Genomic DNA, 26,141 nt, shown 5'->3' on the forward strand with positions numbered 1-26,141 from the left:
GAGACACATACGCATTGTGGCTAAAAGCCGCATGCGAGGAAGTGTATCTTCAACCAGCACCCCTTGGGTTATTCCAGTAATGGTGGAAAAAGCCATGCTGAAGAGGAGCTGGGGTCACAGAGGTCAAGGGTTAGGGGTCACGGGAGGGGGCAGGGTACCTTCTGGGCTCCAGAAAATGCATGGTAGAAACTGGACACATAGGTCATTATGGCTTTCTCATCTGGACGTGCAGTGTTCACTATGTCTGCAGGGAAACAAGAGTTATACACACCCGCACATACTGTTGGACATAACTAACCGTACACAACACACACGCGCAGTCAACAGCTGTTACACACTCAAATAACATACATGACATGAAAAGGACGACAGTGGGTTCATATCAAATTCACAAACTTTTTTCAGGTTAAACAAAAAACTGCATATAGAAAACTACGTTTCACTTTAATATAATTTAGATCCAAGATGTACACTGACAAGATGTAAGGGTGATCGGTCTTTTGTAGTAGCAGCATCAAAGAGATGGAATAAGTCTTCCTACCCATATTAGACTTGCCCCAACACTAAACTGTTTTAAAAAGTGGCTGAGGGCTTTTTTTTCTCTGTGTAGTCTACGAGACTGAAGGGTGTTGAGTTGTGTCATTGTATTGATTATTGTTTTATTGTCTTGATATCTGAATAAGTTATTGTCTTGTACAGGACTTTAGTGCAACGTCCTGTTATTTTAATAGTGCTTTATAAATCAAACAAAAAAAATGTATTGTTTTTGCATTTATGCTTTAAATTACCTTAAAATTAACAAATTATTATTATTATATATTACTTTTGTTCAGTGCCACTAATGGTCCAGAAATGACACGTGTCATCTCTAAATTCGACACTCATGAATAACATTTATGCCACAAATTTATAGTCGTGAACTGAATTAAAATGTAGTTCAATTTCTTCACTTAGTTGAACACAGTATCTTTAAAGTACTGGTGTTAACACTTTACCCAAAAAGGAAAATTCTGTCATCATTTACTCATATTAGAGTTCTTCCAAATCTGAATGATGAACAAAGAGAAAGATATTTGGAAGAATGCTTATAACCAGACAGAATTCGCCCCCCATTGACTCCCATAGTAGGAAAAAATTTTTTTGCTCTGTTGAACACAAACTAAGACATTTTGAAGAATGTAGGGCAACAAACACTTGTGGGGCAGTTTTGACTATCATTGTATTTTTCCTATTATGGAAGTAAATGGGGGGTGAATTTTTGGGTGAAGTATCCCTTTAAATACTACAGCATTCTCTTATTTTGAATTCTCTTTAGGATTGATTGATTGTATGTGAATTGGAATGCAGACATATGCGCGGGATTACCATTAAACACACATTCACGTATATACTGTATAAAGCACCAAAACAAAATTGGTGCAACAGCGTGAATCCTGGAGACATCATGCTCAAGGGAGAAACAACATAATGCTCAGGGGGGTTACCATGGTGACACACTGTTTGTGGAAGATATTAGGTGTGGGTGTTTGCAATGTCTGTGTGTCTGAGACCAGGAACAACTCCTGGAAATACAGGGCATGTACTGACAAGCCAAACACACTATTACACATAGACTCATTCACTTTCACACACTCACACAAACACACCTGAGCACGCAACACTCCAGTGCAGAAACACATAACATATAATATAAAAACATACGTGCAGACACACGCACACTAAAGAACAGAACAGGTTTTACCCTCTGCATCCAACATTTTTGGGATATCAAGGTATCGCTCTGCCACTTCAAAAGCATTGTTCAGATTGGTCACTGGGTCATCCTGTTAACACAAATGGAAATCAATGATATATATCTGTATTAAAAGACATAAAGTCTGTCTCAAATCGTTGTCTGCATCTTAAAAGAAACATCAGGAGATTTCCATTGAAGACTTCTGGAAGTATTTTTCTATATAACTACTTTAAGCTTAAAGTAAATTATTTAGATTCAATTTCGCTATGCAAATCTGTGTCCATTGCATTTTTGATTTTGTAAACATCTCAGCTTTAGTCTTTGTTTTTTTCATGATATACACACCTTTCTCAGTTTGTCATAATCAATGAGCTCTGGTCTGTGTCTATGGATCAGAGCATTGAAGGCAAGACCATCCTTCCAGCTGTACGGAGCGAAAATAACAGTCAAATAAACAGATGATACATATTTTTCACATTGTCCAGCAGAGGGCAACAGTAATGTGTTTCTGAACTGATGTGATTGTTGGACTATAAAATAAACAAAGTTTTGCAAAATATGGTAAAGGAACGGTTTTATACAGTTTAGTTAACAGTAAATGTAGTTTGAAGTTTATTTCAAATCGCTCTGTATCTCGTTAATTTGCTTATTCAAATAAAGCAATGTCCATAACAATAATGTATGCAAAACTCGCTTTAACACTCCCTGGATGTGAGAATCTATGAATAAGCATCAATCAAAAAAAGAGTCAGAAGTTAACATGAGTCTGATGCAGACCTGATATGGAAGTTTTGAACGTTGACATTCTTGTAAGGAGCAGTCTTTCTCTGACACCAGAGCAACAACCCTTCTTTAGCCGAGGTTTCTGTGGAGTGAAGAAAATGTATAAACAGACCATTACTGGGCATTTGTCTTCTGTCCCCCAAAGCACAACATTTAATTAAGCCGTTCAAAATTCTTCAGAAAATTTCTAGAGTCCAAAAACTATACCCTCCACTGAGATGTCCTGGATGGCAAAGCGGAGGATGATGGTCCAAATCATTCCCAGAGTCATCTTGGCGTTTCCATCCACAATTTCTACAAATGCGCACATAGACACAAAACCATCAATGAAAAGGAACAGCCTCTATTTATAAGATAGCTGCCGAAAAGGACAATTTGTTTGCCATTTTGATGCTGTCATGACTAGTTCTGGCGGTTTATGAGAACCGACACATACCATGACACTGTCTTTACCGCATAAAGCTGACTATAGATGCTGATTCAGATAAAAGACAGATTAAACCAATTCACCATGCTGATAGATGTTATAAAGACAAATCGGTAAACTTTACTTAAAGCATACATGTATAATGCATTATAAAACTGGTTTTAATGTGTTAATTATGCCATGTAGTTCACCTTATAATGCATTGTAATGTCTCATGAATAATTGTAATTACAGTAAACACATTATAACACTTTTTAATATTGATTACAATTCTTCACAACAACATTTACTTTTTGACAACACACATTATGAACAATTATAATCCATCTTACCCTTTATGATGCATTGTACATAAGGGCTTTAAGTAAAGTGTTATCAGCAAATCTATAAACAGCCTTCAAGCATTACTAACTTTGAGATTTTCAATTTTTCAGTACAAAATGATCTCAAATTATCTACATCCATATAAAGTGGTTCCGGCTAAATTAATGGCAGAAGTTAAGAGATTTGTGCCTTGTAATTACACAAGAAAAACAGCCTCTGTTTCTCAACCACTGCATAAATATGGAGGAGGATCAGAAAGGTCACAATTTCCCGAACGCACACGCACACAAACATGCATGTGTCTTTATACCGCCGTGGGATTTCACTTGGCAGGAAAGGCAGTGAAACGTCTGTCAATAAATGGCCTTTGGATTTCTGGTCACCATTGTATACACACAAAACACGTTGAAAGGATTTCAGTGCAGGAATGCATTTGTACCTTCGGCACCAATCGACACCAGTTTGACTCCTTTGCTGGCGATGAAGTCCAGCGCTTTGTTGACATTGTTGATCTTGTGCACTCTCATCTTGCCTCTTTCAGGTTTTGGTAATCTCTCCCCTACACACACACACACACACACACACACACACACACAAGCAATTAGTTGTCAAACTCCCCGATAACACATTTTCCAACAGCATTCTAAAGAGTCTGGTCACATTCTTCTCTGATAAACATCATAGACTATATTTTCTCTAGACAACTAAAGAAGATATTCTGAGAAAAGTCAATGGGGCCATGTTTTTTGGTTATCAACCTTCCTCAAAATATCCCTAGTTGTGTTCTGCAAAAGGAAGAGAGTCATGACATGTGGGTGAAGGTGAATAATGAAAAAAGTTTCTTATCATAGAAAAAAAATATATATTTTTAAGAACAGAGGTGCATATAACCGTAGCATGAACAACAGTCTGTCACACTATGGTATGAAGGTGTGGTGCATGAATGAAGAACGACCCACACAGATGAGTCTGATTACAATCTATTCCATTACACGGTGTCAGGTGATACGACTGAAGCTCACAGACCTGCGATGACCTCTAGGAGCAGCATTAGTTTGAGTCCATCTCTGAAATCCTCCTCGATGTTGTCGATTTGCGTTCCCGACTTCCGCAGGTGAGAGTTGCACCAAGCCGTGAAAGTCTAGAACAAACAGGAAGTTACGTCAGAGGAAGCGGGGCCATACAGTCAGGGGAACAGGAAATGGGTTTGCGTTCTGCTGCACCCTGGAATGTCCAAGATGTTTTGGAGGAAAATCGATGTGGGCATTTCCATTTCAGCATCTAATTCAAAGCAAAAAATTCCCTTCTTCTGAAAGTTTGACATGAGAAATCTGCGTATCTCTGTGCTTTAATATAATCTAGAGGAGAGAGCTGTTAAACTCAAAACACCTCAACATGAACAAGCATTTATAAACACAGAGACCAGCATCACATCACACTAGGAAAAGGGTCTCTGGGCCCGCAGCCTCTCCCGCTCGCTCTAATACAATGATTCCATTGAGTTTAGTGGATAATGAGCCCCTTCACCCACCCCCCTCGTACGACATCCACCTACCAGGGACAGGACTGCCAGAAAAACAATTCAGCATTCATTCACACACACACACACACACACACACACACACACACAGAGAGAGAGAGAGAGAGACACAGACACACATACCAGTCAGGAACGTGAACAGGTATATCCACACTGTAAACAAATGCCATTTGACAGGGTCTGCAAATACCTCTGCTTAAACAGGGGACTCTATATGTGTGGGTAGGGAAAGCCAAGCGGGATGTCTTTGATTAGTTGGGTGTGGGTGACATCATTCCATCACGCCACGTTGCAAGAATTTCAGAGAAAGAACCACTTACCCAAACATACGCTCTTTAGGCCAGATTCAAATTATATACAACTACAGGGTTGCCCCACACACTAAACGCACATACACCCCTCACAGAGTGAGAAATGTGGGTGATAACTGCTGTTGTCATGCTCTACCTGTGTGCGCTTAAATGCAGTCTAGGCAACCCTTGAAAATAAATGAAAGATTGATGTACCATACAGTCTTATTAATCGTATTATTTATAGGGCTGCTCGATGATGACGAGACCACAATTATATAACATCATTACTCTTTGGTTTTGGAAACAAAGTTAATAAATTGATCAATTATAAATAATAACAATAATAAATAGCCAATTTAACACTGAATTCAACTTTATCAATGTTTTACTTTTATTTGTATTTATTAAGTATAAATGCATAAATAAAAAAAGAACAAAAAAATGATCAGATCCTTTCAAAACGAAATGCAGCACAATTTTTTTTATACCACAATTATTTTGTTTTTATAATTGTTTGAGGACAAGATTTAAATTGAAAACAGATTACGATTAATTGCACACTCTTTACTTCATTTACAGTTAATACGTTTTTTATTAATGAGATTATCAACATTGGTCAATGGGCATGACAATAATCATTTGGTGCCTTGTGTCAGTACCAAAGAGTACCATCAATGGATAATAGCCAAATAATCACTCTAAACAGTCCGTAAGCATTGACCAATAAAACTGTTTGTTCGCCAGCAAATTCCAACAGCAGTATAATGTTTGGAAGACTTTGATAGGTGGGTGTGTGATCAGATGACATCAAAGAGTTTTGGAAATGAAATAAAACTCTCGGTTAAAGTGAACTGCCAGTGCCACTCCCTTCACAAGAATACATACGCAAGATAGAACTATAACCTTCCACAAACACATCCCTGAAGCACCAGTGTGAATGGCGCACGCGCGACTGACAGGTTTAGGTGTCAATGCACATAATGCAATTCCACAACTGCCTACCCAGCTCAGCATGCATGATAGTTCAATTCACTTGTATATCAATTCATATTTATTTAGGCTTAACGACATTTTTTCCTACGTTATTTTACCACAAGTTATTCAGCAACATTGAACACAAATACGAAAATTTACTCAAATAATATATAAATTGATTATCAAAATACAAAAACATATAGCTGCAGAGCTTGGCAAACAAACCGGCATAGAGGTTCTCCTTTTATCTAACGTTAATCCTGGACACATAGTCTCTGTCGAAGAACACAAAAATAAATTTTACAGGACTATGAGAATTGTGATGGACACTTGCACCTTTTATTTTAAATCCTGATTTGACTTTGTGTAAAGTGTAAATAATGTAACCAATCAATATTTTATAAAATATCTTCGACTGCAGCTCCTCAATTAAATCGTCAACACACAGCAGTGTTTGAGTATACATGATGCTAATGCAAACTTTTAAATGAATGTTCAATAATAACTAGTTTCTAAAATGCATTGTCATCTGCAACACAATCATTAGCATTCATCTCTAAAGAGGGTTGGGTGCAGCATGTGGGCTCGGACAGGACGATGGAAAAATGTGAGTGTCCTTTACACATTCTAAACAAAATACAACTTTAGCACAAGCTCAGTTTAAACGAAAGTAATGCAAGGTGTGAAGCTATGACATTTTTAACATAATTTGGAAACATTTCTTTAAGAACGGCATTGTTTTTAATACAAGCCGAACAACATAGGGGGAGCTAACAAGAGATCAAATTGAGGCAGATGCTTTATTCACATATCAGAAAACAATGTTAAATGTTTCTCAATGAAAAGTTTCAGTAATCCACAAAAAAACTAAACTCAACAATTGCCAAAATATTTACATTTAGCCTCACAATGCTTAAATAATGAAATACCCCAATCACCCAAAACCTTACAAAGGGTCTGAAGTATGTCTGGGTAAGTGCTTATGTAAAATCATCCTTTAGTAAAATATTTTACAAATCACTTACACAGATCATGTTCAAAGTTTATTAATCGACCAATATTTCAAATCTGAGCAGTCAACCCTGACATAGAAGCAATATTATATCAACAGAACACTAAGATGAAGAGAACAGAGGACAGGAAAAAAGAGAGGGAAGGCAACGGGGGGGTGTTGTCTCTGACTTCCATGCTCTACAGGAGTTGCTCTGGTGAATGCCATGTTTATTTTTTGATTTATTTATAGTATTTCCTCCCTTTGTGAGACTCCCAGCAGTGTTCGATGGGGTCGGGTTTCTTTCCAGACTGCATGAACTTTAACCCTTAAAGGATAAAATGGATTCTTTTCAAACCCCACAGGCAACACAAAGCGAGCGAACAGAAGCTAATAAAGATACAGATAAACACATGAAGTCATGAACAGTTGAAAGAATGCTAGACAGGAGTGCCTGACCTAGCATTTAGGAATGTGCAGGAATGAAAGACATCCCAATAACGCACAAGAGTGATTTTAAGAATGGTAGACATGCGTATCATATTCAGAGAAAGGTTACAAGAACAGGCGTGTTGGTTTAGAGACAGAGTGAAAACACTATGTCATGTCAACAATGTAAAGTGTCTGGTACATTTGCATTTCATTCTCAATACCAAAAGCATTCGCCCAACAAACACATGCGATGATAATCTTAGTTTTGTGCTTTAGATTTGACAAAATGCGTCTAGAGTCTAAAGTCGACCTCACTAACAAACTAGTCGGCCATCTAGATCCCTCCCAAGTGGTAAACATGTTTTTACACATGTAGATCCATGGTTGATATAGGAAGTTCTTAACTATCCCATAATCAGACCATCAAGAGTAAGATCAGCTACTCACCCTCTTAACATTTCAAACCTTTATGGATTTCTTTCTTCGACAAAAAGATATTTTGAAGACTGGTCCCCATTCACTTCTATTGTATAGACTAGACCAATGCAAGTCAGTGGGGGCTGTTAACAACATTTTTCAAAATATAATCTTTTGTGTTCTGCGGAAGAAAGACATACAGGATTAAAATCACAGGAGGGTAAGTATTGATAACAGATTTTTTTTGTGGGTGAACTTTAAATGTAACGTGTATGGTTTTATTACGGGATGTTACACAGGAAACATTTCTTTAGCCGAATAAACAAATGAAAATCTGTCTAGTATCAGCTGACCTTTGAGCCACAAAAAAGAAACCAAACAAGACAAACAATTTCACAATAGTTCATTCTGAAATCATTCTGGTGATTCATGTCTCCGTCAAGGAAAGGGCAGGGCTCCAGGTGTAATGATAACTATTCCTTTCACACGGGGAAGGAAGGAGGGTCCTCTCTCTCTCTCACACACCTAAAAGGAAATGCCTTGTCAGCCACAGAATGATCTGAATATATAGAATGGTTCATCTACACCGTCACGACCAGTAACAATCACCTCACCCCTTAACCTGACTTGATGACCCAAAGTAGATATCCTCACTGAGATGTGTGTGACAACACAAATAAAAATGCACTACAAAACAATGCAATTGTACTAAGAATTTGTACGGGCAGCAAGGTGGCTTGAGTTTTCCTGTAAACTGGTGAAGGTCTTTCCCGTTTCACAGGCCCAACGGTTAATCTGGCAGCCGATATGCTCATTTCCCTAAGTGATTCCCTCAGCGAAGGCTTTTTTTAGCACAGTACTTGTTTTGCACATTACGGTTTTGCCTGCAGAGTGGCACTTCACCAGCGCTGACTCACGGTTGGAGCGGGACTTTCTCAGGCCTGCTTTCACTAAGAAAAGAGAGTCGGATTAAACAGAGGCCTCATGGGGACACTGGAAATCCAGTCTGCCAATACGGTCATCCGACACACCGCAAAAGTCACTGCTCTGATCACCAACCCACCTGAAATTAAAGACTGAATATCAGACCCATTAAAAAAGTATCCTGCTGGAAAAAACTCTCAGAGTGCTCAGAACTAAATTAACAAAGTGGTTTACCTTATTAGGTACAACAAGAACGTAAGGGAAGTAAAAAGGCCATCAAGCCATGGCTAAGAATAAAACTGCAGAACTGATGAAACCACAAAGGCAGTTTCTATATGTCAAGAAACTTGCAATCAAGAAATCAGAAACTAAACAAACTTCAGTTCAAGAACTGAAAGATATTTTGACCTGGCCCACATTCTCTGACACTGGCTCAAAGGGCAAGCACAACCAACAGCGCATGGCAGCAGACCACAGATCAGATCTTCTCTCTCTGGATGGATTTGATGACTTGTTTGGTGACAGGAAAAGCCATTGTGTCTCTATTTCAGGGATTCACCGTCCTCAAATGTGGTTCAGTCATAATAAAGGGATGTTATTTTTCCGTGAAAGCAACTTACTCAACTATAAACCAATTTAAAACTTTAGGGGTAAAAATAAGGAACCTTGGATAATCTGTAATTTATACACTAAGGTAGCAAAAAAGGGCAGTTTCATTTCAAGATCGTATTATGTTGTAGTTGTAGTGTTTATTATTTTAAAAGCAAAAGCCGGACTGTTGTGCTGACTAAATAGAACTAAACTCAAAAAAAATCCATAGTTGGACCTAAATGCTATATGGTAAAAATAAAACAATAAATACTATCAAATATGGCTGGGTGAAAATCTTTTTTTTTTAATGTGGTCGATTCAACTTCGATTCTCAAAAGATGTGAATAGATTTTTATTCTTTTCCATTTCCGCAAGGACTGACGTTCATTAACGTGAATGGTTGTGCTACTACTATCCACTAGATGACTTTCTTTTTTACAACGGGTGGATGTTACAAAAGTGAGCATATCATTCATTGCTTAATTAAAGTGGCAGATGCGGGCTTGTCATCAAATTTAACATCACCTTTCACATGAAAGGCAGCGTTCATATGATTGCAGCCTATCTTTACAGCTAATTTTGGGAAAGTTATACTGCATCTTTAATTTAAAATAACCTGATCCTGTTTGATCCATTTCCGTTTCAATATACCCAAGTGTGTTAAAAGTTGAATATACAGGTTTGTGGCTCTTCATTTAATATTTTTATTCACCATTATAAAGTGAAATTTACTGATCTCTTTAAGAAATATCTATAGTATTTGTATTAATTCTATAATTAGTGACTTAAATCGAGAATTGAATCAAGAGCTTGTGAATCGGACTCGAAACAGCATAATCGATACAGAGGCTGTTCAGCTCTTCACAGCCCACTTGAGGATGGAATGTGCCTTTTCAGCATTTAAACAAACACTCATTCTCTGTCCTTCTCTGGGCTAATATTTACTGTGAAGAGCTCTAACAGTGTCCTCCTAGGAACAGGAAGGTTCTGGGGTCCCTTCATATTCCACATCACACCGGTCAATGAAGTTACACTTGATTTTTACTTTTAAACCAAACAAACAAATCATTTATGCTTCACCAGACGACAAAACACAATGTCCAAGCTATATGAAGTAACGGCACAGCCACATGAATAAAAATGTCAGTCACAGGAAACACAAACAATCTGGCGTCCAGTTATGCCCCAATATTTAAAACCCCAGTATGAGCAACAGCATCAACACTTGTCAATGCAAAAACCACTAGTGAAGGTGCTTGTAAGTTCTGCATGACCGATAATGTGGTATGGAGAGAGAGCGAGAGAGTGAAGCCTAACAGGTCAGTCCAGTCAGCCCTGTCTCGTGGTATTGTCATTATAACCGCCTCTTCCTGCATCGCTTGTAATGCTCACTTTCCCTTATAAGGCAACACACACTCAGTATTGCGTGACGCAATGGTCCGCACTTGGCCCCACCCCCTTTATCCCACAATGCATACAAAAGAAAACACACAGTTGCACCTGATCAAAAAGACCACACCCTTTCCTGCTTTGCAGTCCCGACTGACATCCAAAAAACACATCTCTAAAAGGAATTCGTCTAATATTGAAAAGTATGCATGCTCATTTATGTTTGTTTATCCTTCGGTTGCAGGAATGTGAAATATGAGGATGTCTGGCCCCCACAGCAGGGACGCTTTCAATGAGGCAGCAAAAAAACTGAAAGAACACAGGCGCCGGGTGGTGGTGGGGGTCAAAACTGCTGCGTCTGTGCTGTTCACAAACTTCAACCCCACTTCCTGTTCCTGTGAGAGCACATCAGCAGCAGCCTGTTGAGGACAACACAAGAGGTGTGTGTGTGTTTGCACTGTGTGTTGTGGTTAAGTGTTGCTTGATCTGTTCACAGTCACTTTAGTAAAACGGTTTGCGCTTCTCTACACAGACACACACACAAACTCCATGCCCCGCATCCTTTCAAACATTCCAGAGCTAATGAAGTCACACTATGCCACTGCTTAATCTGTCAGACACACACGCACACATATCTACATTAATCTGTTTCCTTAAAAAGATAAAAGTCTGAAGTACACAAACACAGTCTTTTACAATAGGTGTGGCAAGGCTTAAAATGAACCAACAGTGCATAGTGATACACTCATACACACACACTTGTGGTGGAAGTAAATCGGAGTGAGTTCATCTTTCTCGTCAGTGAAATGGCTTTTGTCGACATCTGTTTCTACACAGTGTGTAAGTATGTGTGATGTGGTAACCAGTATCGAAATAAACTGGGGATTGCAAGGCAGTTGGTGATACCAAACCAACATAGCTTCATAACCCTCAATGGCAATTTCAACTGCAAAAACTGTGTAAAGTAAATTAACAATTATTGTATTGGTAAAGTACAAAAACATTCAAAGCTGAGCCCAGTAGTCAAATTGTTTGTATTCTTATTTTATTTATATTAGGGATGCACCGAATATTCGGCCACCGAAAGACTTTTATCACCGAAACAACACGGCCGAAATGTTGTGATGACACAAACAGATACCGCTCCTTTGATGCATCTGTAGCGGACGTTATTCCTTTAATCGCAGCACTAAAGCGTCTCCTAAATTGCATGCACCCTCAGGGCTCTAGAGTGTGACCAATATTCCTTTACGTGTGTGAACCAGAGGTCGCGTAATCCCCAAAATTATTTGTCATTGACAGATTTTTTTTTACCAGTGACGGAAAAATCTGATGGCCGCCCGTCATTCTGGCAGATTACAATGAGGGCAATTTGTAAACACCCGTTTCCCTTCAGCGGGATATGCTCGTGAAGCTACCTACGTGTCGTTGTCATTTGACTGACTAGACATGTGATGCGATTTGGGAAAACCCGGATGTCGCGCTGGGACGCGGGAACGACAGTTCACCTATCAAAGTAAACCACATAATATGAAGAATGAAGAAGTATTAATGCACAGTTCCCGCCAGTCCTGTGTAAACTATGGCATGCAAAGGTTTTTATACATTGTTTTCGCGAGATGACAGAGCTCTCAGTCTACGGCACCAGAGTTATGCCCGCTCCACTGCTCACGCGAGCCGGACCGCGATCGCAAAATATACGAGAGATGATCTAAAGTCCAGACACTATGCAGACGATAAACAACTTAAAACTTGCTTCACTGCTTATTAGTTGATGTCCGTAATGTTTGTCACTTTCCTTGTGTAGTGATTATGGCAGAGCTCTCGTTCTTTAAACGAGCGCTGCACCATTTTCCTTACTTTCGTTTTATTCCAACGGTTTTGTACAGTATTTTTTTAGACTTCAACACTAGGACATGTTTTTTTTTACTAAATTGTTATAAGAGTAAGTCTCTTACCACTGTAAAGTGTTTTTTACTTGTGTTATTGGACTGTTGGGCTTTTATTTTCATAACTTAACTTTAAACACGTTTTTCTCAAAATTCCGTTCATGAACATCATAGCGCTTCAGACGACAGAATAAGTTGGTTATTCTATTCTTACGCTACTTATTATCAACTTTGCACATCTGCAATTCTTGGTGCATTTGTTGTTGTTAAAGTTCTACAGTTAACATATGGGCTGTGGGAGTCTTTGTTTGGATACACTATTATGTTGAAGGCCTACAGAGAAAATATTGTTGTATCTTTAAGCAGTTGGACTTGTTCTGAATGCACTTTCTTGTAGTAGTCCTACAGAGAAAAATGTAAAATGCACTTGATCTAAATGCACTTTGTTTTCACGAGAGGACATTTAATTGTTCAACTTTTCAGCAGGCCAGTAGACCTGTACATTATTATTTAATATACACATGAGTGGGGTCAAGTTAAACATCTTAGTTTAGTTTTATTTTATACTGTACATTGTTGCAATTTGCTAAATAAATATTTGCATAATTTGTCATTTATTTATTCTTTGAAACTTTAATATTTATGCAATTGCAATGCCTTGATTTTAGTAAAGTTAGTAGTCATAGCCATAAATGCAAGGGTACTAATAATTGGCCTAATTTCTTTCGGTGTTTCGGTTTTGGCCAAGGATTTTCCTTTCGGTGCATCCCTAATTTATATTGTTTTCTGTTTGTTTGTGACTTGGTTAAGATCTCTAGAAAATCTGGAAAAATCACATCCTGAAACGATCTGCACACTCACTCATCAGACATCAATGACCTTAGATTGAGGTGTTATATGTGTAACCCACCCGAGAAGCACACATCCCTCTTCGCAGAACCCCCCCCCAGGACAACCAGGAACCAGAACCACACACTTAAATGCCCAAGAACATACTGACCACTAGCACTCCAGCATGAAACCAAACGCCCGAGCGGAGATGTTTCGTAGCATGCGCAGTCAACAATCAAGATATGAAACCATCTTTTCAATCGCTGGAAAATTACAGACGTTCATTTAAAAGATGCAAAACAAGCAGGCTGCGGTGACATCACTACCGCCCCGTGTAGTGTACCTGGAGCCAACACACACATCTAGACAGGCTCAAGTGAACGATTGCACAATCTGATGCTTTTCACACATTGAGATCTCACACATCGACTCTCAAAAAGTGTCTAGGAAATATTTTAGCAGCAAGGCGGAAAATCAGTCAAATAAGCACACACTCTCCCCCACGAAGCAGACAGTGCTGTCTACAGGCAGGAAAACTGTTCAAATTGAGATTATTTGACTAATTTAAATCACCAGTTTATACTGAAAGCTAACAGAAAAAAACTTATCAATGAAATTATAGATGAACTCAACTGGATTTTGTGAATTTGATGCCTTATGCTTCTCATTCATAATAAACAACTGCCAAAAAGTAGACATAAAATAAGTTAACAACTAACATGAACTGAATATTGAATGAAATATGAAGAATGTTCACGTATAAATTAAAATCAGTTCAAATTTCATACTAAAACATGTGCTACCAATGTAAAACCGTATATTGAGATTAACGCAGAATAAGGAATGCTGCTAAAAAGTTAATTGATAGACAGTTTATGATACCTGCATAAATCTGCATAATTTAATCCTATTAAATTGAAATATTATGAAGCGTTACAGCCAGAAACAGGATGGTCATGAGCATATGAGCATTGCTGACTAAAAATATTCAAATTCATAATTTATTCTGTGCTTGATCATATTTTAGCGTCTATCATAAAAACACGAAAACTGACAGTACTACAGCTGACCGGATATCTATAACAAAAATGCATTCAAAATTACTGAGAGCACACGCACACACAAAAAAAACCCACAAGCCTGGCGACAAAAAGTCATTGATTTAATTTGAACACTAGTTTCCCATGAGGCAGCTGGTGCTCAGGGTCACATGTTTCCTTACAAATGAATGCTCAGAGTTCTCACCATAAGAGGTAACAAAACAGAAACCACAGGAACCACAACTTCCTCCTGTTAACAAGAGTATGACAAAGACATGAGCAGAAGACCTGAACATCTCTGCTGGGACTATTCACTTCAACGCATGTCAATATAGGTCAACACTTATGTAAAAATGCTCTTTCCTCAAATGCAATTTCATTTCATTACGACTCCAAAAAGTGCTGATCTACCGTAAAGGTAGCACGCATCTGCAGCCAAACCAAGGTTTGGAGGGAGCACAATGACATGCAGCCGCAAACCAAACCATATGCCACGTTGGAGGGGTCAAAGGTGATGGTTTTATAGCCTCCGAGCAAAACAGCATTATTTGATTAAAAGAGGTGACAAACTGCTTTCTGCCTCTATGTACAGAAAACATCTACTTAAATGATTGTGGCTAAAAAAACTAAATCAATTATCAGAACATCTGAAAGAAGAAATTTAAAACCTGATCAGATCAAATACTCAACAAGTCAAAGTCAATGAAATTTTTTAATCACCCATAGAAAAAATTGCATGACTTACAGAACTTTAAAATTCTCCAATAATTAGGTTTTTCATGCCCGAGGGAACCCATTTGCTAATTTATTTGATGTTGCCAGTACAACTCTTTTCGGAATTACTTTATTGCTTTCGGGTCTACTACAGTATTAGTGACTTCGGTTTTAGCCAGCCGTAAATGTCACGTCAGATGTCAAACAAAACAAATTCGATTTAACATATCAGTCAGGCGGTCTCTTCCTGTCGTAAGCGGGTGGTCTCTGACTGACAAGATTAAACTGAAGACAGGGTCGCGCCAATTCTGATGTCCGTCTTTACAATACAACAAAGACAAACTCACAATAGATAATGATGCCCTCGGGGGAACAGCTTACCCAATAAACATCAGCTGAGTGTGTCTTTGTGAATTTTATGGCGGGTAACGTCACTGGACGTGTACCTCGCGAGCAAAAAAGAACAAGGAGGTTTAAGAATTTCCATTTAAGCTCAGAAAGACTGAAAGAGTCGTAATAATGTACGAGGGCTGCAGTTATCAAATAATTTTGTAATCGAGTAATCTACAGAAAATTCCATCGATTTATCGAGTAATCAGATAAAACTTGTTTTTGGTAAAGTAAATAGCAATATTAAATATAGAAGAGAAAATAAGACATGTTTCTTAAAATGAACAACTAATTTGTTTCCTTTTTAAATTGGATAGGATTCATGCAACAATTACCTGATGGATTGATATTTTTCACAAAAGCAAAATATCATTGTCATACTGTGATATGTTCATGTCTGTGCATTTATAAACCCTATTCATTGCACTCAAACTAAAATTAAACAAAAAGAAATCCACACCTGCTGTTTTGGAGCATATCATTGTTATTCAATGTTCAGCTCTAGCATTCAAACAAAAGTAAGCTATCAACTGAGTATTTATCCAGGCAATGGTAAAAAGAAAGTAAATACGTTTAAAAAAAATCTTGTGTTGTTATGCCCCTCCGCATCCAAAGTCCGGTAAGTTTCTCACAGACTTGAACTGGCCATCGTGCTTTATCCCTTATATAAATAACGTATATTATTTAAAAGCCTTTACCTCGACGAGAATTCACATTGATTTAACGCTACATTTACATTGTCTCGGGTGACGGTCCTCCGGTCTCTGAGTAGTGTGGAATGATATGTTTTCTTTTGAGATGCTGCAGCATGGACGACGTGCTGTTGTGGAAAGCTAGCTCGATCCTGCAATGGACACACACCACTGTGTTCTCTTAAGTTTTCAACTTGAAATGATCCCAAACCTGGGACAGTTTCCGTCGTATTTCCTGGTTGATTCTTCGCAACCGTTACCGCTCGCATCCATTTGCATCCTGTGCCTGTGACTTCAAATGAAAACACCGCCTATCCTTGCGTCTCCTTCCGCTTTGTGCGTAACGTTAGCGCAATCGTCAAACATTAATAAAAAAAATGAGAAAAACGTTACGTGGGCTTTGAAATTTTAAAGATGCACTCGATTACACAAAAATACTCGATTAACATTGCTCTGCCTCGAAGCGTTGCAGCCCTTTAATGTGCATGTTTTTGACATTGTTCTCATCATGTGAATTTGGACCAAAGACTGTTCAGACAGACATAAAGAGTTACATTAAGATCACACAGTTACACAAAACACTTTATGACAGACTACACAGCTCCGTGACCAAACAACGGCAACTTCAGGCGAGACCTCAGCGCCAGGTCGGTTACGAGTGCTGACGTGATCACTTGGTGTGGGCAGATGAGATCCGTATAACTGATGACGTATAGATGCCTTTGATTTCTGGTTGGGTGACTCAGATGAGAAAAATGGGCATTATAATGACTCTGTGCAATTCAATTTGATATATGGATGATTGATAAAAAATATATATAAAACAGATTTATTTTCATGCTGCTTGAAAATTAGTGAAAAACATGCTTACAAAAAAATATTTCTAAAGAACTATTGCAAGAAAGAATATAATGAAATCATTCCTTGTATTAAGTGTACTGAGAAATCATAGGTCATTATTAATGATTAGAAAAATTAGTCATTTCAAAATCCTTGCGGTTGACACAACTTTACCTCTCTCAGATAAAACATAGAGCTGACAGACCCAGAGAGTAAATAGAGAGAACAGATTTAAAACAAGAAAGATTTTTTTTCTGATAGTATTTATAGAAGTGTTTCTTTGGCTGGGTGTGACTGAAGCAGGTCAGTTGACGTAATGAGACCCCAAAACGCCTCGTAGCATGACTGTCGGTATCAGTCACTCCCACTCACTGTTTTCAATTGGACACACCTGAACTCTCTCCAAACATCTACTAGAACAAACCAGAAATGGACTTGCTGAGCAATTCAATTCATGTTGATGAATTGGTGACCAAATCATCCACATTTTCTTCTAGTGAGCCAAGTTAGCCAACGTTATCATATAACACAATCTTGTGGTTTAAACAAGCAAGAAATATACATTTTAATACCTGCTGAAAGTCTTGTCAAAAAACTATTTAAATATGATTTTGTGACTCTGTAATTTATCATGAAATAAATATGCAAGTGTGTCATCAGTAATAATGGCAACACAGGAAGAACACAACCAGATGACCTTTCAGAAAAAAGTCAACACAGATTAAACCGATGTTATAATTCTTTGACTGGAGGCTGGCACACAGCGGAAGTGTCAAGTGATTATGCAGATTGTCAAATCCAACAAACTAAAAAAATAAACTAATATCTACAACAATTACTACATTTACATGCACCCTAATAATGTGATTATAATAGGATTTTGGCAATACACTGTGCTGTATATTATATATCCTGTAGGTGCTGTATCCTGTAAAATTGTAAAAAGCGCTATGTAAATAAAGTTGAGTTGAGGTCAGTGGTTAGAGCATGGCACTAACAACGGCAATGTCATGGGTTTGATCGGTTAAAAGCAAATGATTAGGATAGGATAATGCATTGCAAGTCGCTTTGGATAAAAGCATCTGCAAAAATGTAAATGCTCAGAATAATAAAACTTCCATGTAAACGGGAACAAAGAGAAGTTCTCATGTCATGGAATCATGTTACTGCGATTAAGACCTTATTATTATTATTATTGGAAATAATCGCATTATTGATGCGCATGTTAACGTAGTCAATAACTCCTGAACACTTTCATCTAAGCAGAAGCTCACACATACAGAGGTGCATCTGACACGCATGTCCTCACACCAACTTTACAGCTAAAAGACAACATGGTGTGAAATAAACATGTTAACGTCTGAGACTAAACCACAGTAAAACTGACACACAGTACAAGTACAAAATATCACTAAACCAAGTGTTACGCTCTACAGGAATAAACTTAGTTACTAAAAGCAGCATTATTTTAAGAAAATGATGTATGGTTCTGGTAATTTAACCTGGTAGTGTCAAGTACGATCAGAGGCACGGAATACAGAAATTTTCTGTGCAGTTACACTCTTTACACTCTAAACTAAAACAGTGTGTCCATTCAGTTCCAGCTCCTCACATGAATAACTGAATCCTCATTTGCATAACTGAGTCCTAATTGCTCTGTCAGTTTCACTTATGTTGTGTTTGCATGTGTAGCTACAACACTAAACTCCAGGAACTCATAGCATGATTATAAAGAAAAACTCAGTGACCACAAACACATAAGGATTACTTTATTCGGTTTATTTAACTACAAAGTTAACATTAACCGTATCGACCTGTTAATGCAAATTTTCATAGATGGCGATAAAGAGACAAGTTATAGAATGCAATTTATGTTTGAAACATAAAACTGAAGGTAACTTTACATTCATATCTTAACGCGTGCGTTTTTAAGTAAAAGAAAACTGACATTTTCCTCAAAATTGTACCTGAAAGTGTAACTTAAAGCGGCGGTGACATGCTATTTCACGCATTCTTTACCCTGTAAGATGTCCTGGCTTCTCTAGCTTAAGATTGTCAACTTGTCAAAAAACAAGTTGAACGTATGACTTATTTCTGTGCTCGATTCACTCTGCCAGGGTTCGTTCAGGTTTCGCAATTTTTTTTTCAAACAGAGATTCCCGTTTTTTAACAAGGAGTCTTAGTCCTTTTTTAGACAATTCTCCCGGAAAAGCACACCCAAGCTCCATCCAGTGAGCGAAAGAGCATACCCACATGCAAGTGTGAGTGAAATGTATGCCCACGCACCAACCAGTTTGTTTGCTCGCTGCATTTCGGTGATGAATGTTATATAAACGGTGGATATAAAACTGGATTTGGAGACAGATGGAGCAGTCCCAGTGCTAAAAGATGCCAGACATGAACCGCACGCGGCAAGTCAAACTAAATCATATGTCTGTGTTTTGTTGGCAATAGGCATGTTCGTGCACAATGTGAACAACACAAACTTATAGTGAATCAATTCAATGATATATTGTGTGCTCGTGCTGTAGTTATTGCTGTAGTAAATTATTATCATAAGCTTAACGTTATGAATCAGGGTAAGGTAAGGAGACAGCTTTAAACATTGATATTTGGTCTTGCTCAGTAACTGATTTTGGTTAATTTTTACCCAAACAAAGTGATGCATATAGCACATATGCATTTGGAAGATGCTTTTATCAAAGCGACTTACATTGCATTATCCTATACATTTATACTTAGGTATGTAAAATCCCCTGTGATCGAACCCTCAACCTTGTGTCGTTATCGCAATGCTCTTACCACTGAGCTACAGGAAAGCTCAGTTGTAAGATCACTCTCTCTATTTTTCTGTGTTTTTAACTGGCTCTTCCATGCTGATGGGTTGGAGACTTGTGTTGAACTAGACCGGTTAGTCTTATTGTTTGCTGTTGGCTAACTTCACCCAGGCTACGAGGAAAATGTGACATATGCAGTAAAGCAGGTGATGGGCGGGGTTTGTGAAACTACCTGCACAACAAAGTTACAAGTGTGATTTCAGCCGATAGAGGGCCGCTTGGGTAGCAGCAGCAGTATAATTCATCCAGCTAAGGGTTGTCCAACCACTAAAATTATTTCAGAGATATTATTATTTTAAGGTCGAAAAACTCTCTAGTGTTGCTTTAATACGTAATTTTGGCATTTCGTTAAATGACTGTAATATAGAGATTGAGACCCTAAACGCAATGCAGAATGCTACATTAGCTTACCCTTGTGGATCGTTGAGCAAATCATGACCGCTGTCTGCTCTTTTCTGTAAGATTTCCCAAACTCTCTGGTATTTTTAGTAGTTTTTTGTTTTGCTGCCGCTCATGTGTTGCGATGACAATGATGCTACAGCAGCTAACCCAACTATGACGATGAGCACTTAACTGCTGTGGAAAAGCAAACGTAGCCGAAGTGAAGTGAGCTGTACCGAGCAGATTCTTACTAACCCAGAAGGTACAATGCAATGAAAAAGAACCAATAGATAAACTAAAAATGTTAAGAACACAAAACACATTTTACATTCTCATATTAAATAGTAATTTCATTATGGCAGTGAAATTATGCAGTTTATACATTTCAGAAAAGCTAGTCGGCACCAAAGGACGACTGCCCATTAAAGGAGTGATGAATTAAAAAAAATTTTTTAGGAGGTAATCGTATTCACGCGAACATCATGTAAGTGTTAGAATTGAAAACGCCCTTGTTAATAAGATTACACATGTTATTGACACCAGGCTCAGCGAACGGCAGGTTCTGGAATGCACATACCAATGACGACGTTGATAGGTTGAACACCGCCTCTAAAGAAAAATATCAATGTCTACTTCTCTAGCCACGCCCACTGGTTCACGAATGTCAATTTTGAAGTGGCGTGTAACTAGATAGAGCGAGCAAGCAAAAACAAACATACCGTTAAAAATCCTTCGGATTCCGATATTACTAATGCGGGGTTAAAGTTTATTTTTAAAGACGTTCAAGCTCATGTGAGAAAAACTTGCAGTGTTTGTTTGTTTCATTTCTCAGAGGATTCCTTCGGGAACAAGGCAGAGATCGACACTGGATTTGTGAAAGACTAAAATTTAAAAGCAGTGCCGTGTCGTGAATATTGGATCCGATAGGAATGGTTAAGCAATCTTATGGCAGCAAAACATTTTTGTACTATGCGTCCCTATGCTTTGTTAGAGATCGCGTGATGAGCCCTGAGCACTATTCACATGAGATTAGTATTACCTGTATTATAATTTGTAATACTTGCAGAGGTTGTCTGTGATCTTAAGCCTGTGTGAACCACCATCTCTGTGATTTGGTGGACTCATAGATCATTTTTCAAGGTTTTATACACCGTTTGCGAATAATGGAGGCTGTTTTGAAGTGTTTTGGTATTATTTCGGATGCTGGGTGATATCCATTAGTTACCTGGAATCTCCCGTTTGTTTATTTGTCTCGTAACATTTGAGACCTGCGACCGCGGTGATCTTTCTTCCAGTTTGCGATCACCGGTCTCACATGCAGACAGGTACGGTCATATATCATTAAAAGCAAAACAACTTTAGCCTTTACAAACTATACTAGGGATGCACCGATGTGAATATTGTTGGCTGATAACGACAACAGACAATTCTTTAACGTTGGAAGTCGATAACCGATATATAGCCGAAAAAACAGTATCTCAATATTAATATAAGATTCCCTAAGACTGAGCCAAAAGGCCAAAAGTGATCAACTGCTTTTATTTGAAAACATTGACTACTGAAAACAAGCTAACCATTAGTTCTCTTTTTTCTCCCTCAAAATCATGTACCAAGCCTACTTTTCACTAGTTAACGGTTCTTTAACCTTCAAACTTTTCTGGTACATTTTTTATTTAATAAACAAATTGTAGATGTTCGTCCAGAGCAGCCCAGAAAATGTTTCTTTATTATTTACATGTCTAACAGGTCTTAAAACAGAAAGCATTCAGACAACTGTTTGATTCAAACAACATACTTTAGTTCCTATAATTTACACATTTGTAAATACTTTATCTACATACTGGGCCTACATCAACAAGCAACAATGTTTTGCTAATAGCAATAAATGAATGATCACAACAGAAAGACACTACTGTGCAGTATATTAACTGTGAGCAGCATGCAGCAGAAGTTTAACCAGAGGAAATTATTTATCGGCTATAATATATCGGCCTTAATTTAAACGTGTCACATGAAATACTGATGTGGGAAGGTCATTTATAAATAACAGGAGGTCTCCAGATAATACTGATGTAGTGTGAAAACTGTGAATGGTGCTGATGTGTAACCTAACGTTATGTCTCTAACCATATTCACAGAAGGCTCCAACTACTCAAACTGTTATCCAATCAAAGCAGTGAACGTTTACTTAAAAATTCTTAAATGTGGCACGCCCATTAAAACTGAGAATTTGCAGAGCTAGCCTCAAAACCGGTGTAGAAAATAGCCTACTTCTTATTGATTTTGATGATTTCAAATGGAAAAACCATGCGAATGTCATGAGTTGACCTCATATTAGAGGTGGGCGATATATATCGTCTGCGATAATATCGAGTTTGTTGTGTAAACGATGTGCAAATTCTCATTATCGAGTATTTAAATTACTCCGAAAAAACACGCATTAAAATGCCACACATTCAGAGGCTGCAGCAGGGCGTCACATGATTGCTGTTCTGCGCATACACGTCGTCATCTCTCTCACAGGCATAGTAAGCGAATGGCCGCCCGCAAGTTGAACACCGGCGCTGTGCCGAAATCTGTGACCCATCGAAATCTGTGACTAGAGAGCTGTATCGTAATTATTCACGCGAGAACGTGCCTGGCGCACGTGAACGCGAGCGCGGAAGGGGAGTTTCTTAACTGTTTACCTGACCGCCCACTCCACGATGACGTCATGTTGCCTCGCGCTCTTGTGTTTGTGTAGCTTATGCGCGAAGCCGACTTCTGGAGGAACAGAAGCGGCGACTGAATACTGCACAACAAGCTCTTTCATTTAAAAGACAAACCCGAATACATCCTGTATTATCATGACGGATTTGTCTTGGCTCATAATTTGAACTAAATCTACATGTGAACAGTGAGCAGTTTGCCTATAATGTTCTATAAAGTTTCAGAATCTGTCCATGCCAGTGTGTGCTTTAATAATAGTGACTATATTTTATTTGTCTGTAAATTGTGGACCTTGTTTACTTTGATGTCATTTGTTAACAAATGTATATTATATTATTTAAGATAATCTGATTTGGAAGTGCACCTTTTGGGCAGATTTTCCTTTTTATTTTTGTGCAATCTTTGTACCGGGCAGTACTTGAAGTTAGGTATTTGTTCAATAAGGCCATAGGTGGTAAGGCAATAAGGCCCTAAGGACACATGGTTGTGTGCAATATGTTACAGATCAGAGTACTTTATTTACAGATGCTATTTGTTCATTATTATTATTATTATTTCATCTTGCTTGTATGCTGCACAATTTACATTACAGCAGAGGTGTACAACTGAATGTTTACTCAGAGTTTGATGTTCTTACACTAGTTCAATTAGTATTTTGTATGTCTTTGAATTGTTTTTACTTCAATACTTACATGTTAAAGAAAATAAATAAGCAATGTTTTCATTTTACATTGTGCCCATTATTATCATCAGTGATGAATTAACTCTTTTTTTTAAATCTATTTAAATTGCCTTTTTAAATCACATTTTTAATGGATATCGTGTAATTATCGTTATCGTTAAAATCACCAAAAATATCTAGATATAATTTTTTGTCCATATCGCCCACCCCTACCTCATATAACAGTATAAAACAATAAACAAGCACAGTTCATAAAACTTTTAAAAAACACATGCTCTAATCATATAGAGCCAAGTTAAAAACCTTGCCTTTGTTAACACAATACACATTATGACTCAAATACTTAATTGACCGGACGCGACAGCGACCGTCAAGCAAGGCTACCGTAATACCGCAAGACGCTAAACCTCAACAAATACAGCGCTGTGAAGAGGTGAAACAGACCCTAAATAAAGCACGTGCATCATTGTAGAACTAAAAAAGAAAGACTGTCTTTGTAGATTCAAGAAGCCTTTAGCTGCGGTGATCATTTCACTCCTACAACACCTTAAAGAGGCCAGCATAAAGAAAGAGCGAGAGAAACACAGATAGAGCGAGAGAGACCTTTAAACACAGCTACTAAATCAACTGTACTCTACAAACACCAACCTTCCGTGTAAGCCCTGATGTCTGAAGAATTTTTATGATGGTCTATATTAGTTACTGACTGGAATACTTAACAGATCCAAACACAAAACAATAAAGCAATAAGGCACCCGAGGCCATGCGTTACAGTGATTTTACCAAGGATGCCATAAACCACCTTGTATGTGATAAAATCTCTGTATCGCACACAGGTTCTTTTAAAAAAGCCTACAACAGTTTATAACACTATTACAGTAAGATATAGAAAATATGACTTGTGCACATCCCCAATAGAACACGCTGAAAACATCAAGTGTGATACAATGATAGAACAAATAAAACAACTTTCTTAGAGTCATTAATAAACTGCAGATATTGAAATTATAAAGGGCAGATTAAACCCTCAAAGCACAAAACACAACGACTGCCTTAGACATCTCTTATCAAACACAACACCCAGCCACATAGATACAGCCAGCGAAACCACTGTCTTTTATTTCAATGCGCATATGCTCAGTTTTTCAATCCAAACAGGTTGTTTAATGGAGACAGAGACATTTGAAAGACCTTTTAGGCATTTTGGGTGGAGCAGAGAGGCAAGTCTTTGCCGGTCACAGGGCGTTTTGCATTTGTTAGAGTAATTTCAGTCTGTCACTGTTAAGGGGTATGACAGAGGAATAATCACACACACCTTGTTTCAGTAACATGAAATTGGGTAACGTTATCATGAAACTACGGGATTTGAATAGGAGATAAAGAAGACACATCGGTTTAGTAATCATGAGTGAACTTCAGCCTGTCTGTGAATATCCACCCACATGCAATAGAAATTCTGCAGTTAAAATGTCAATTTATGATCAAAGCGTGACAGACCATTTGCTACACACATACATTTTATACATGGACATATTGTATAGATTCAAATGTATTTATTCTACTTGCACCATCATACAGATGCCATCTAAGACATACATAGTCTAAAAACACTATTTTAATTTCATATAGAGTTTAACTGTGTTTAAGAAATTGCTTAACTCAAGCACACGCCCATTCTACGAAACCCCGCCCTCCAAAGCCATGTCAGCAAATCGGACGTTAGCAATCCCTAAAACAAAATGACTGACAGGTAGAAAACTACTTGTTGGCTTTTCAGTTAACTTTCATGCCGTTTACAAAGCCTAATGCTGTCACAGACACGAATGTGGTGTAAGGTAATAGGGACGATACACGTTTAAATATATTGCTTTAGAAATGTACAGTGTCCCTGCACTCGTGTCAAATAAATGTCTCGTTTATGGTCTCTCTCACAGACTGTGTAAAAGGTGGAGTTCGGGGCTCGGGTGAGTTAATCATTGGCTCTCGGTTTTTCTCCTGGCCAAACTTTGACCTCCAAACTCTGTTAAACCGACCGTGTCCCGCTGAGAAACGCTGTCATTCGCATTTCAAAAAACCTCAAATGTGCCCCAAAAGGACACACACCCAAAAAACGTCATTCAACCCTGAAGCATTCCTCAATGTTCCTCAATCACAATCATTGGTTTATTAAGCACCAGGGCACATTCAAAAACCTTGCTGCTGAAACACAGCAGACTCAAATGAAAGGATGTTTTTCCTATATTATCTTACACCCACAGCACTGCAGATAAACACCAGAAACATTATTTCTGAGGCAATTTAGGCTCTAAAATCTA

General features: G+C 38.0%; 1 protein-coding gene across 4 annotated transcripts in view; it reads right to left on the minus strand.

The window, feature by feature from the left end:
* The window catches only part of LOC130429261 (alpha-actinin-4), a 37,804-nt gene that overhangs the window by 10,972 nt on the left and 691 nt on the right, over positions 1–26,141 (minus strand). For 2 of the 4 annotated variants that reach the window (XM_056757723.1, XM_056757725.1), the window contains exons 2-8: positions 4,296–4,410; positions 3,709–3,828; positions 2,726–2,812; positions 2,513–2,600; positions 2,081–2,159; positions 1,742–1,823; positions 159–244 (exon numbers count right to left, since the gene is read on the minus strand). In XM_056757723.1, coding sequence (XP_056613701.1) covers positions 159–244; positions 1,742–1,823; positions 2,081–2,159; positions 2,513–2,600; positions 2,726–2,812; positions 3,709–3,828; positions 4,296–4,410 — 657 coding nt within the window. The remainder of the gene's footprint in view (positions 1–158; positions 245–1,741; positions 1,824–2,080; positions 2,160–2,512; positions 2,601–2,725; positions 2,813–3,708; positions 3,829–4,295; positions 4,411–26,141) is intronic. The other 2 variants (XM_056757726.1, XM_056757724.1) reach the window with 1 other exon arrangement.

The sequence above is a fragment of the Triplophysa dalaica genome, chromosome 9 (genome assembly GCF_015846415.1).
Source record: "Triplophysa dalaica isolate WHDGS20190420 chromosome 9, ASM1584641v1, whole genome shotgun sequence".
NCBI classification, from domain to species: Eukaryota; Metazoa; Chordata; class Actinopteri; order Cypriniformes; family Nemacheilidae; genus Triplophysa; species Triplophysa dalaica.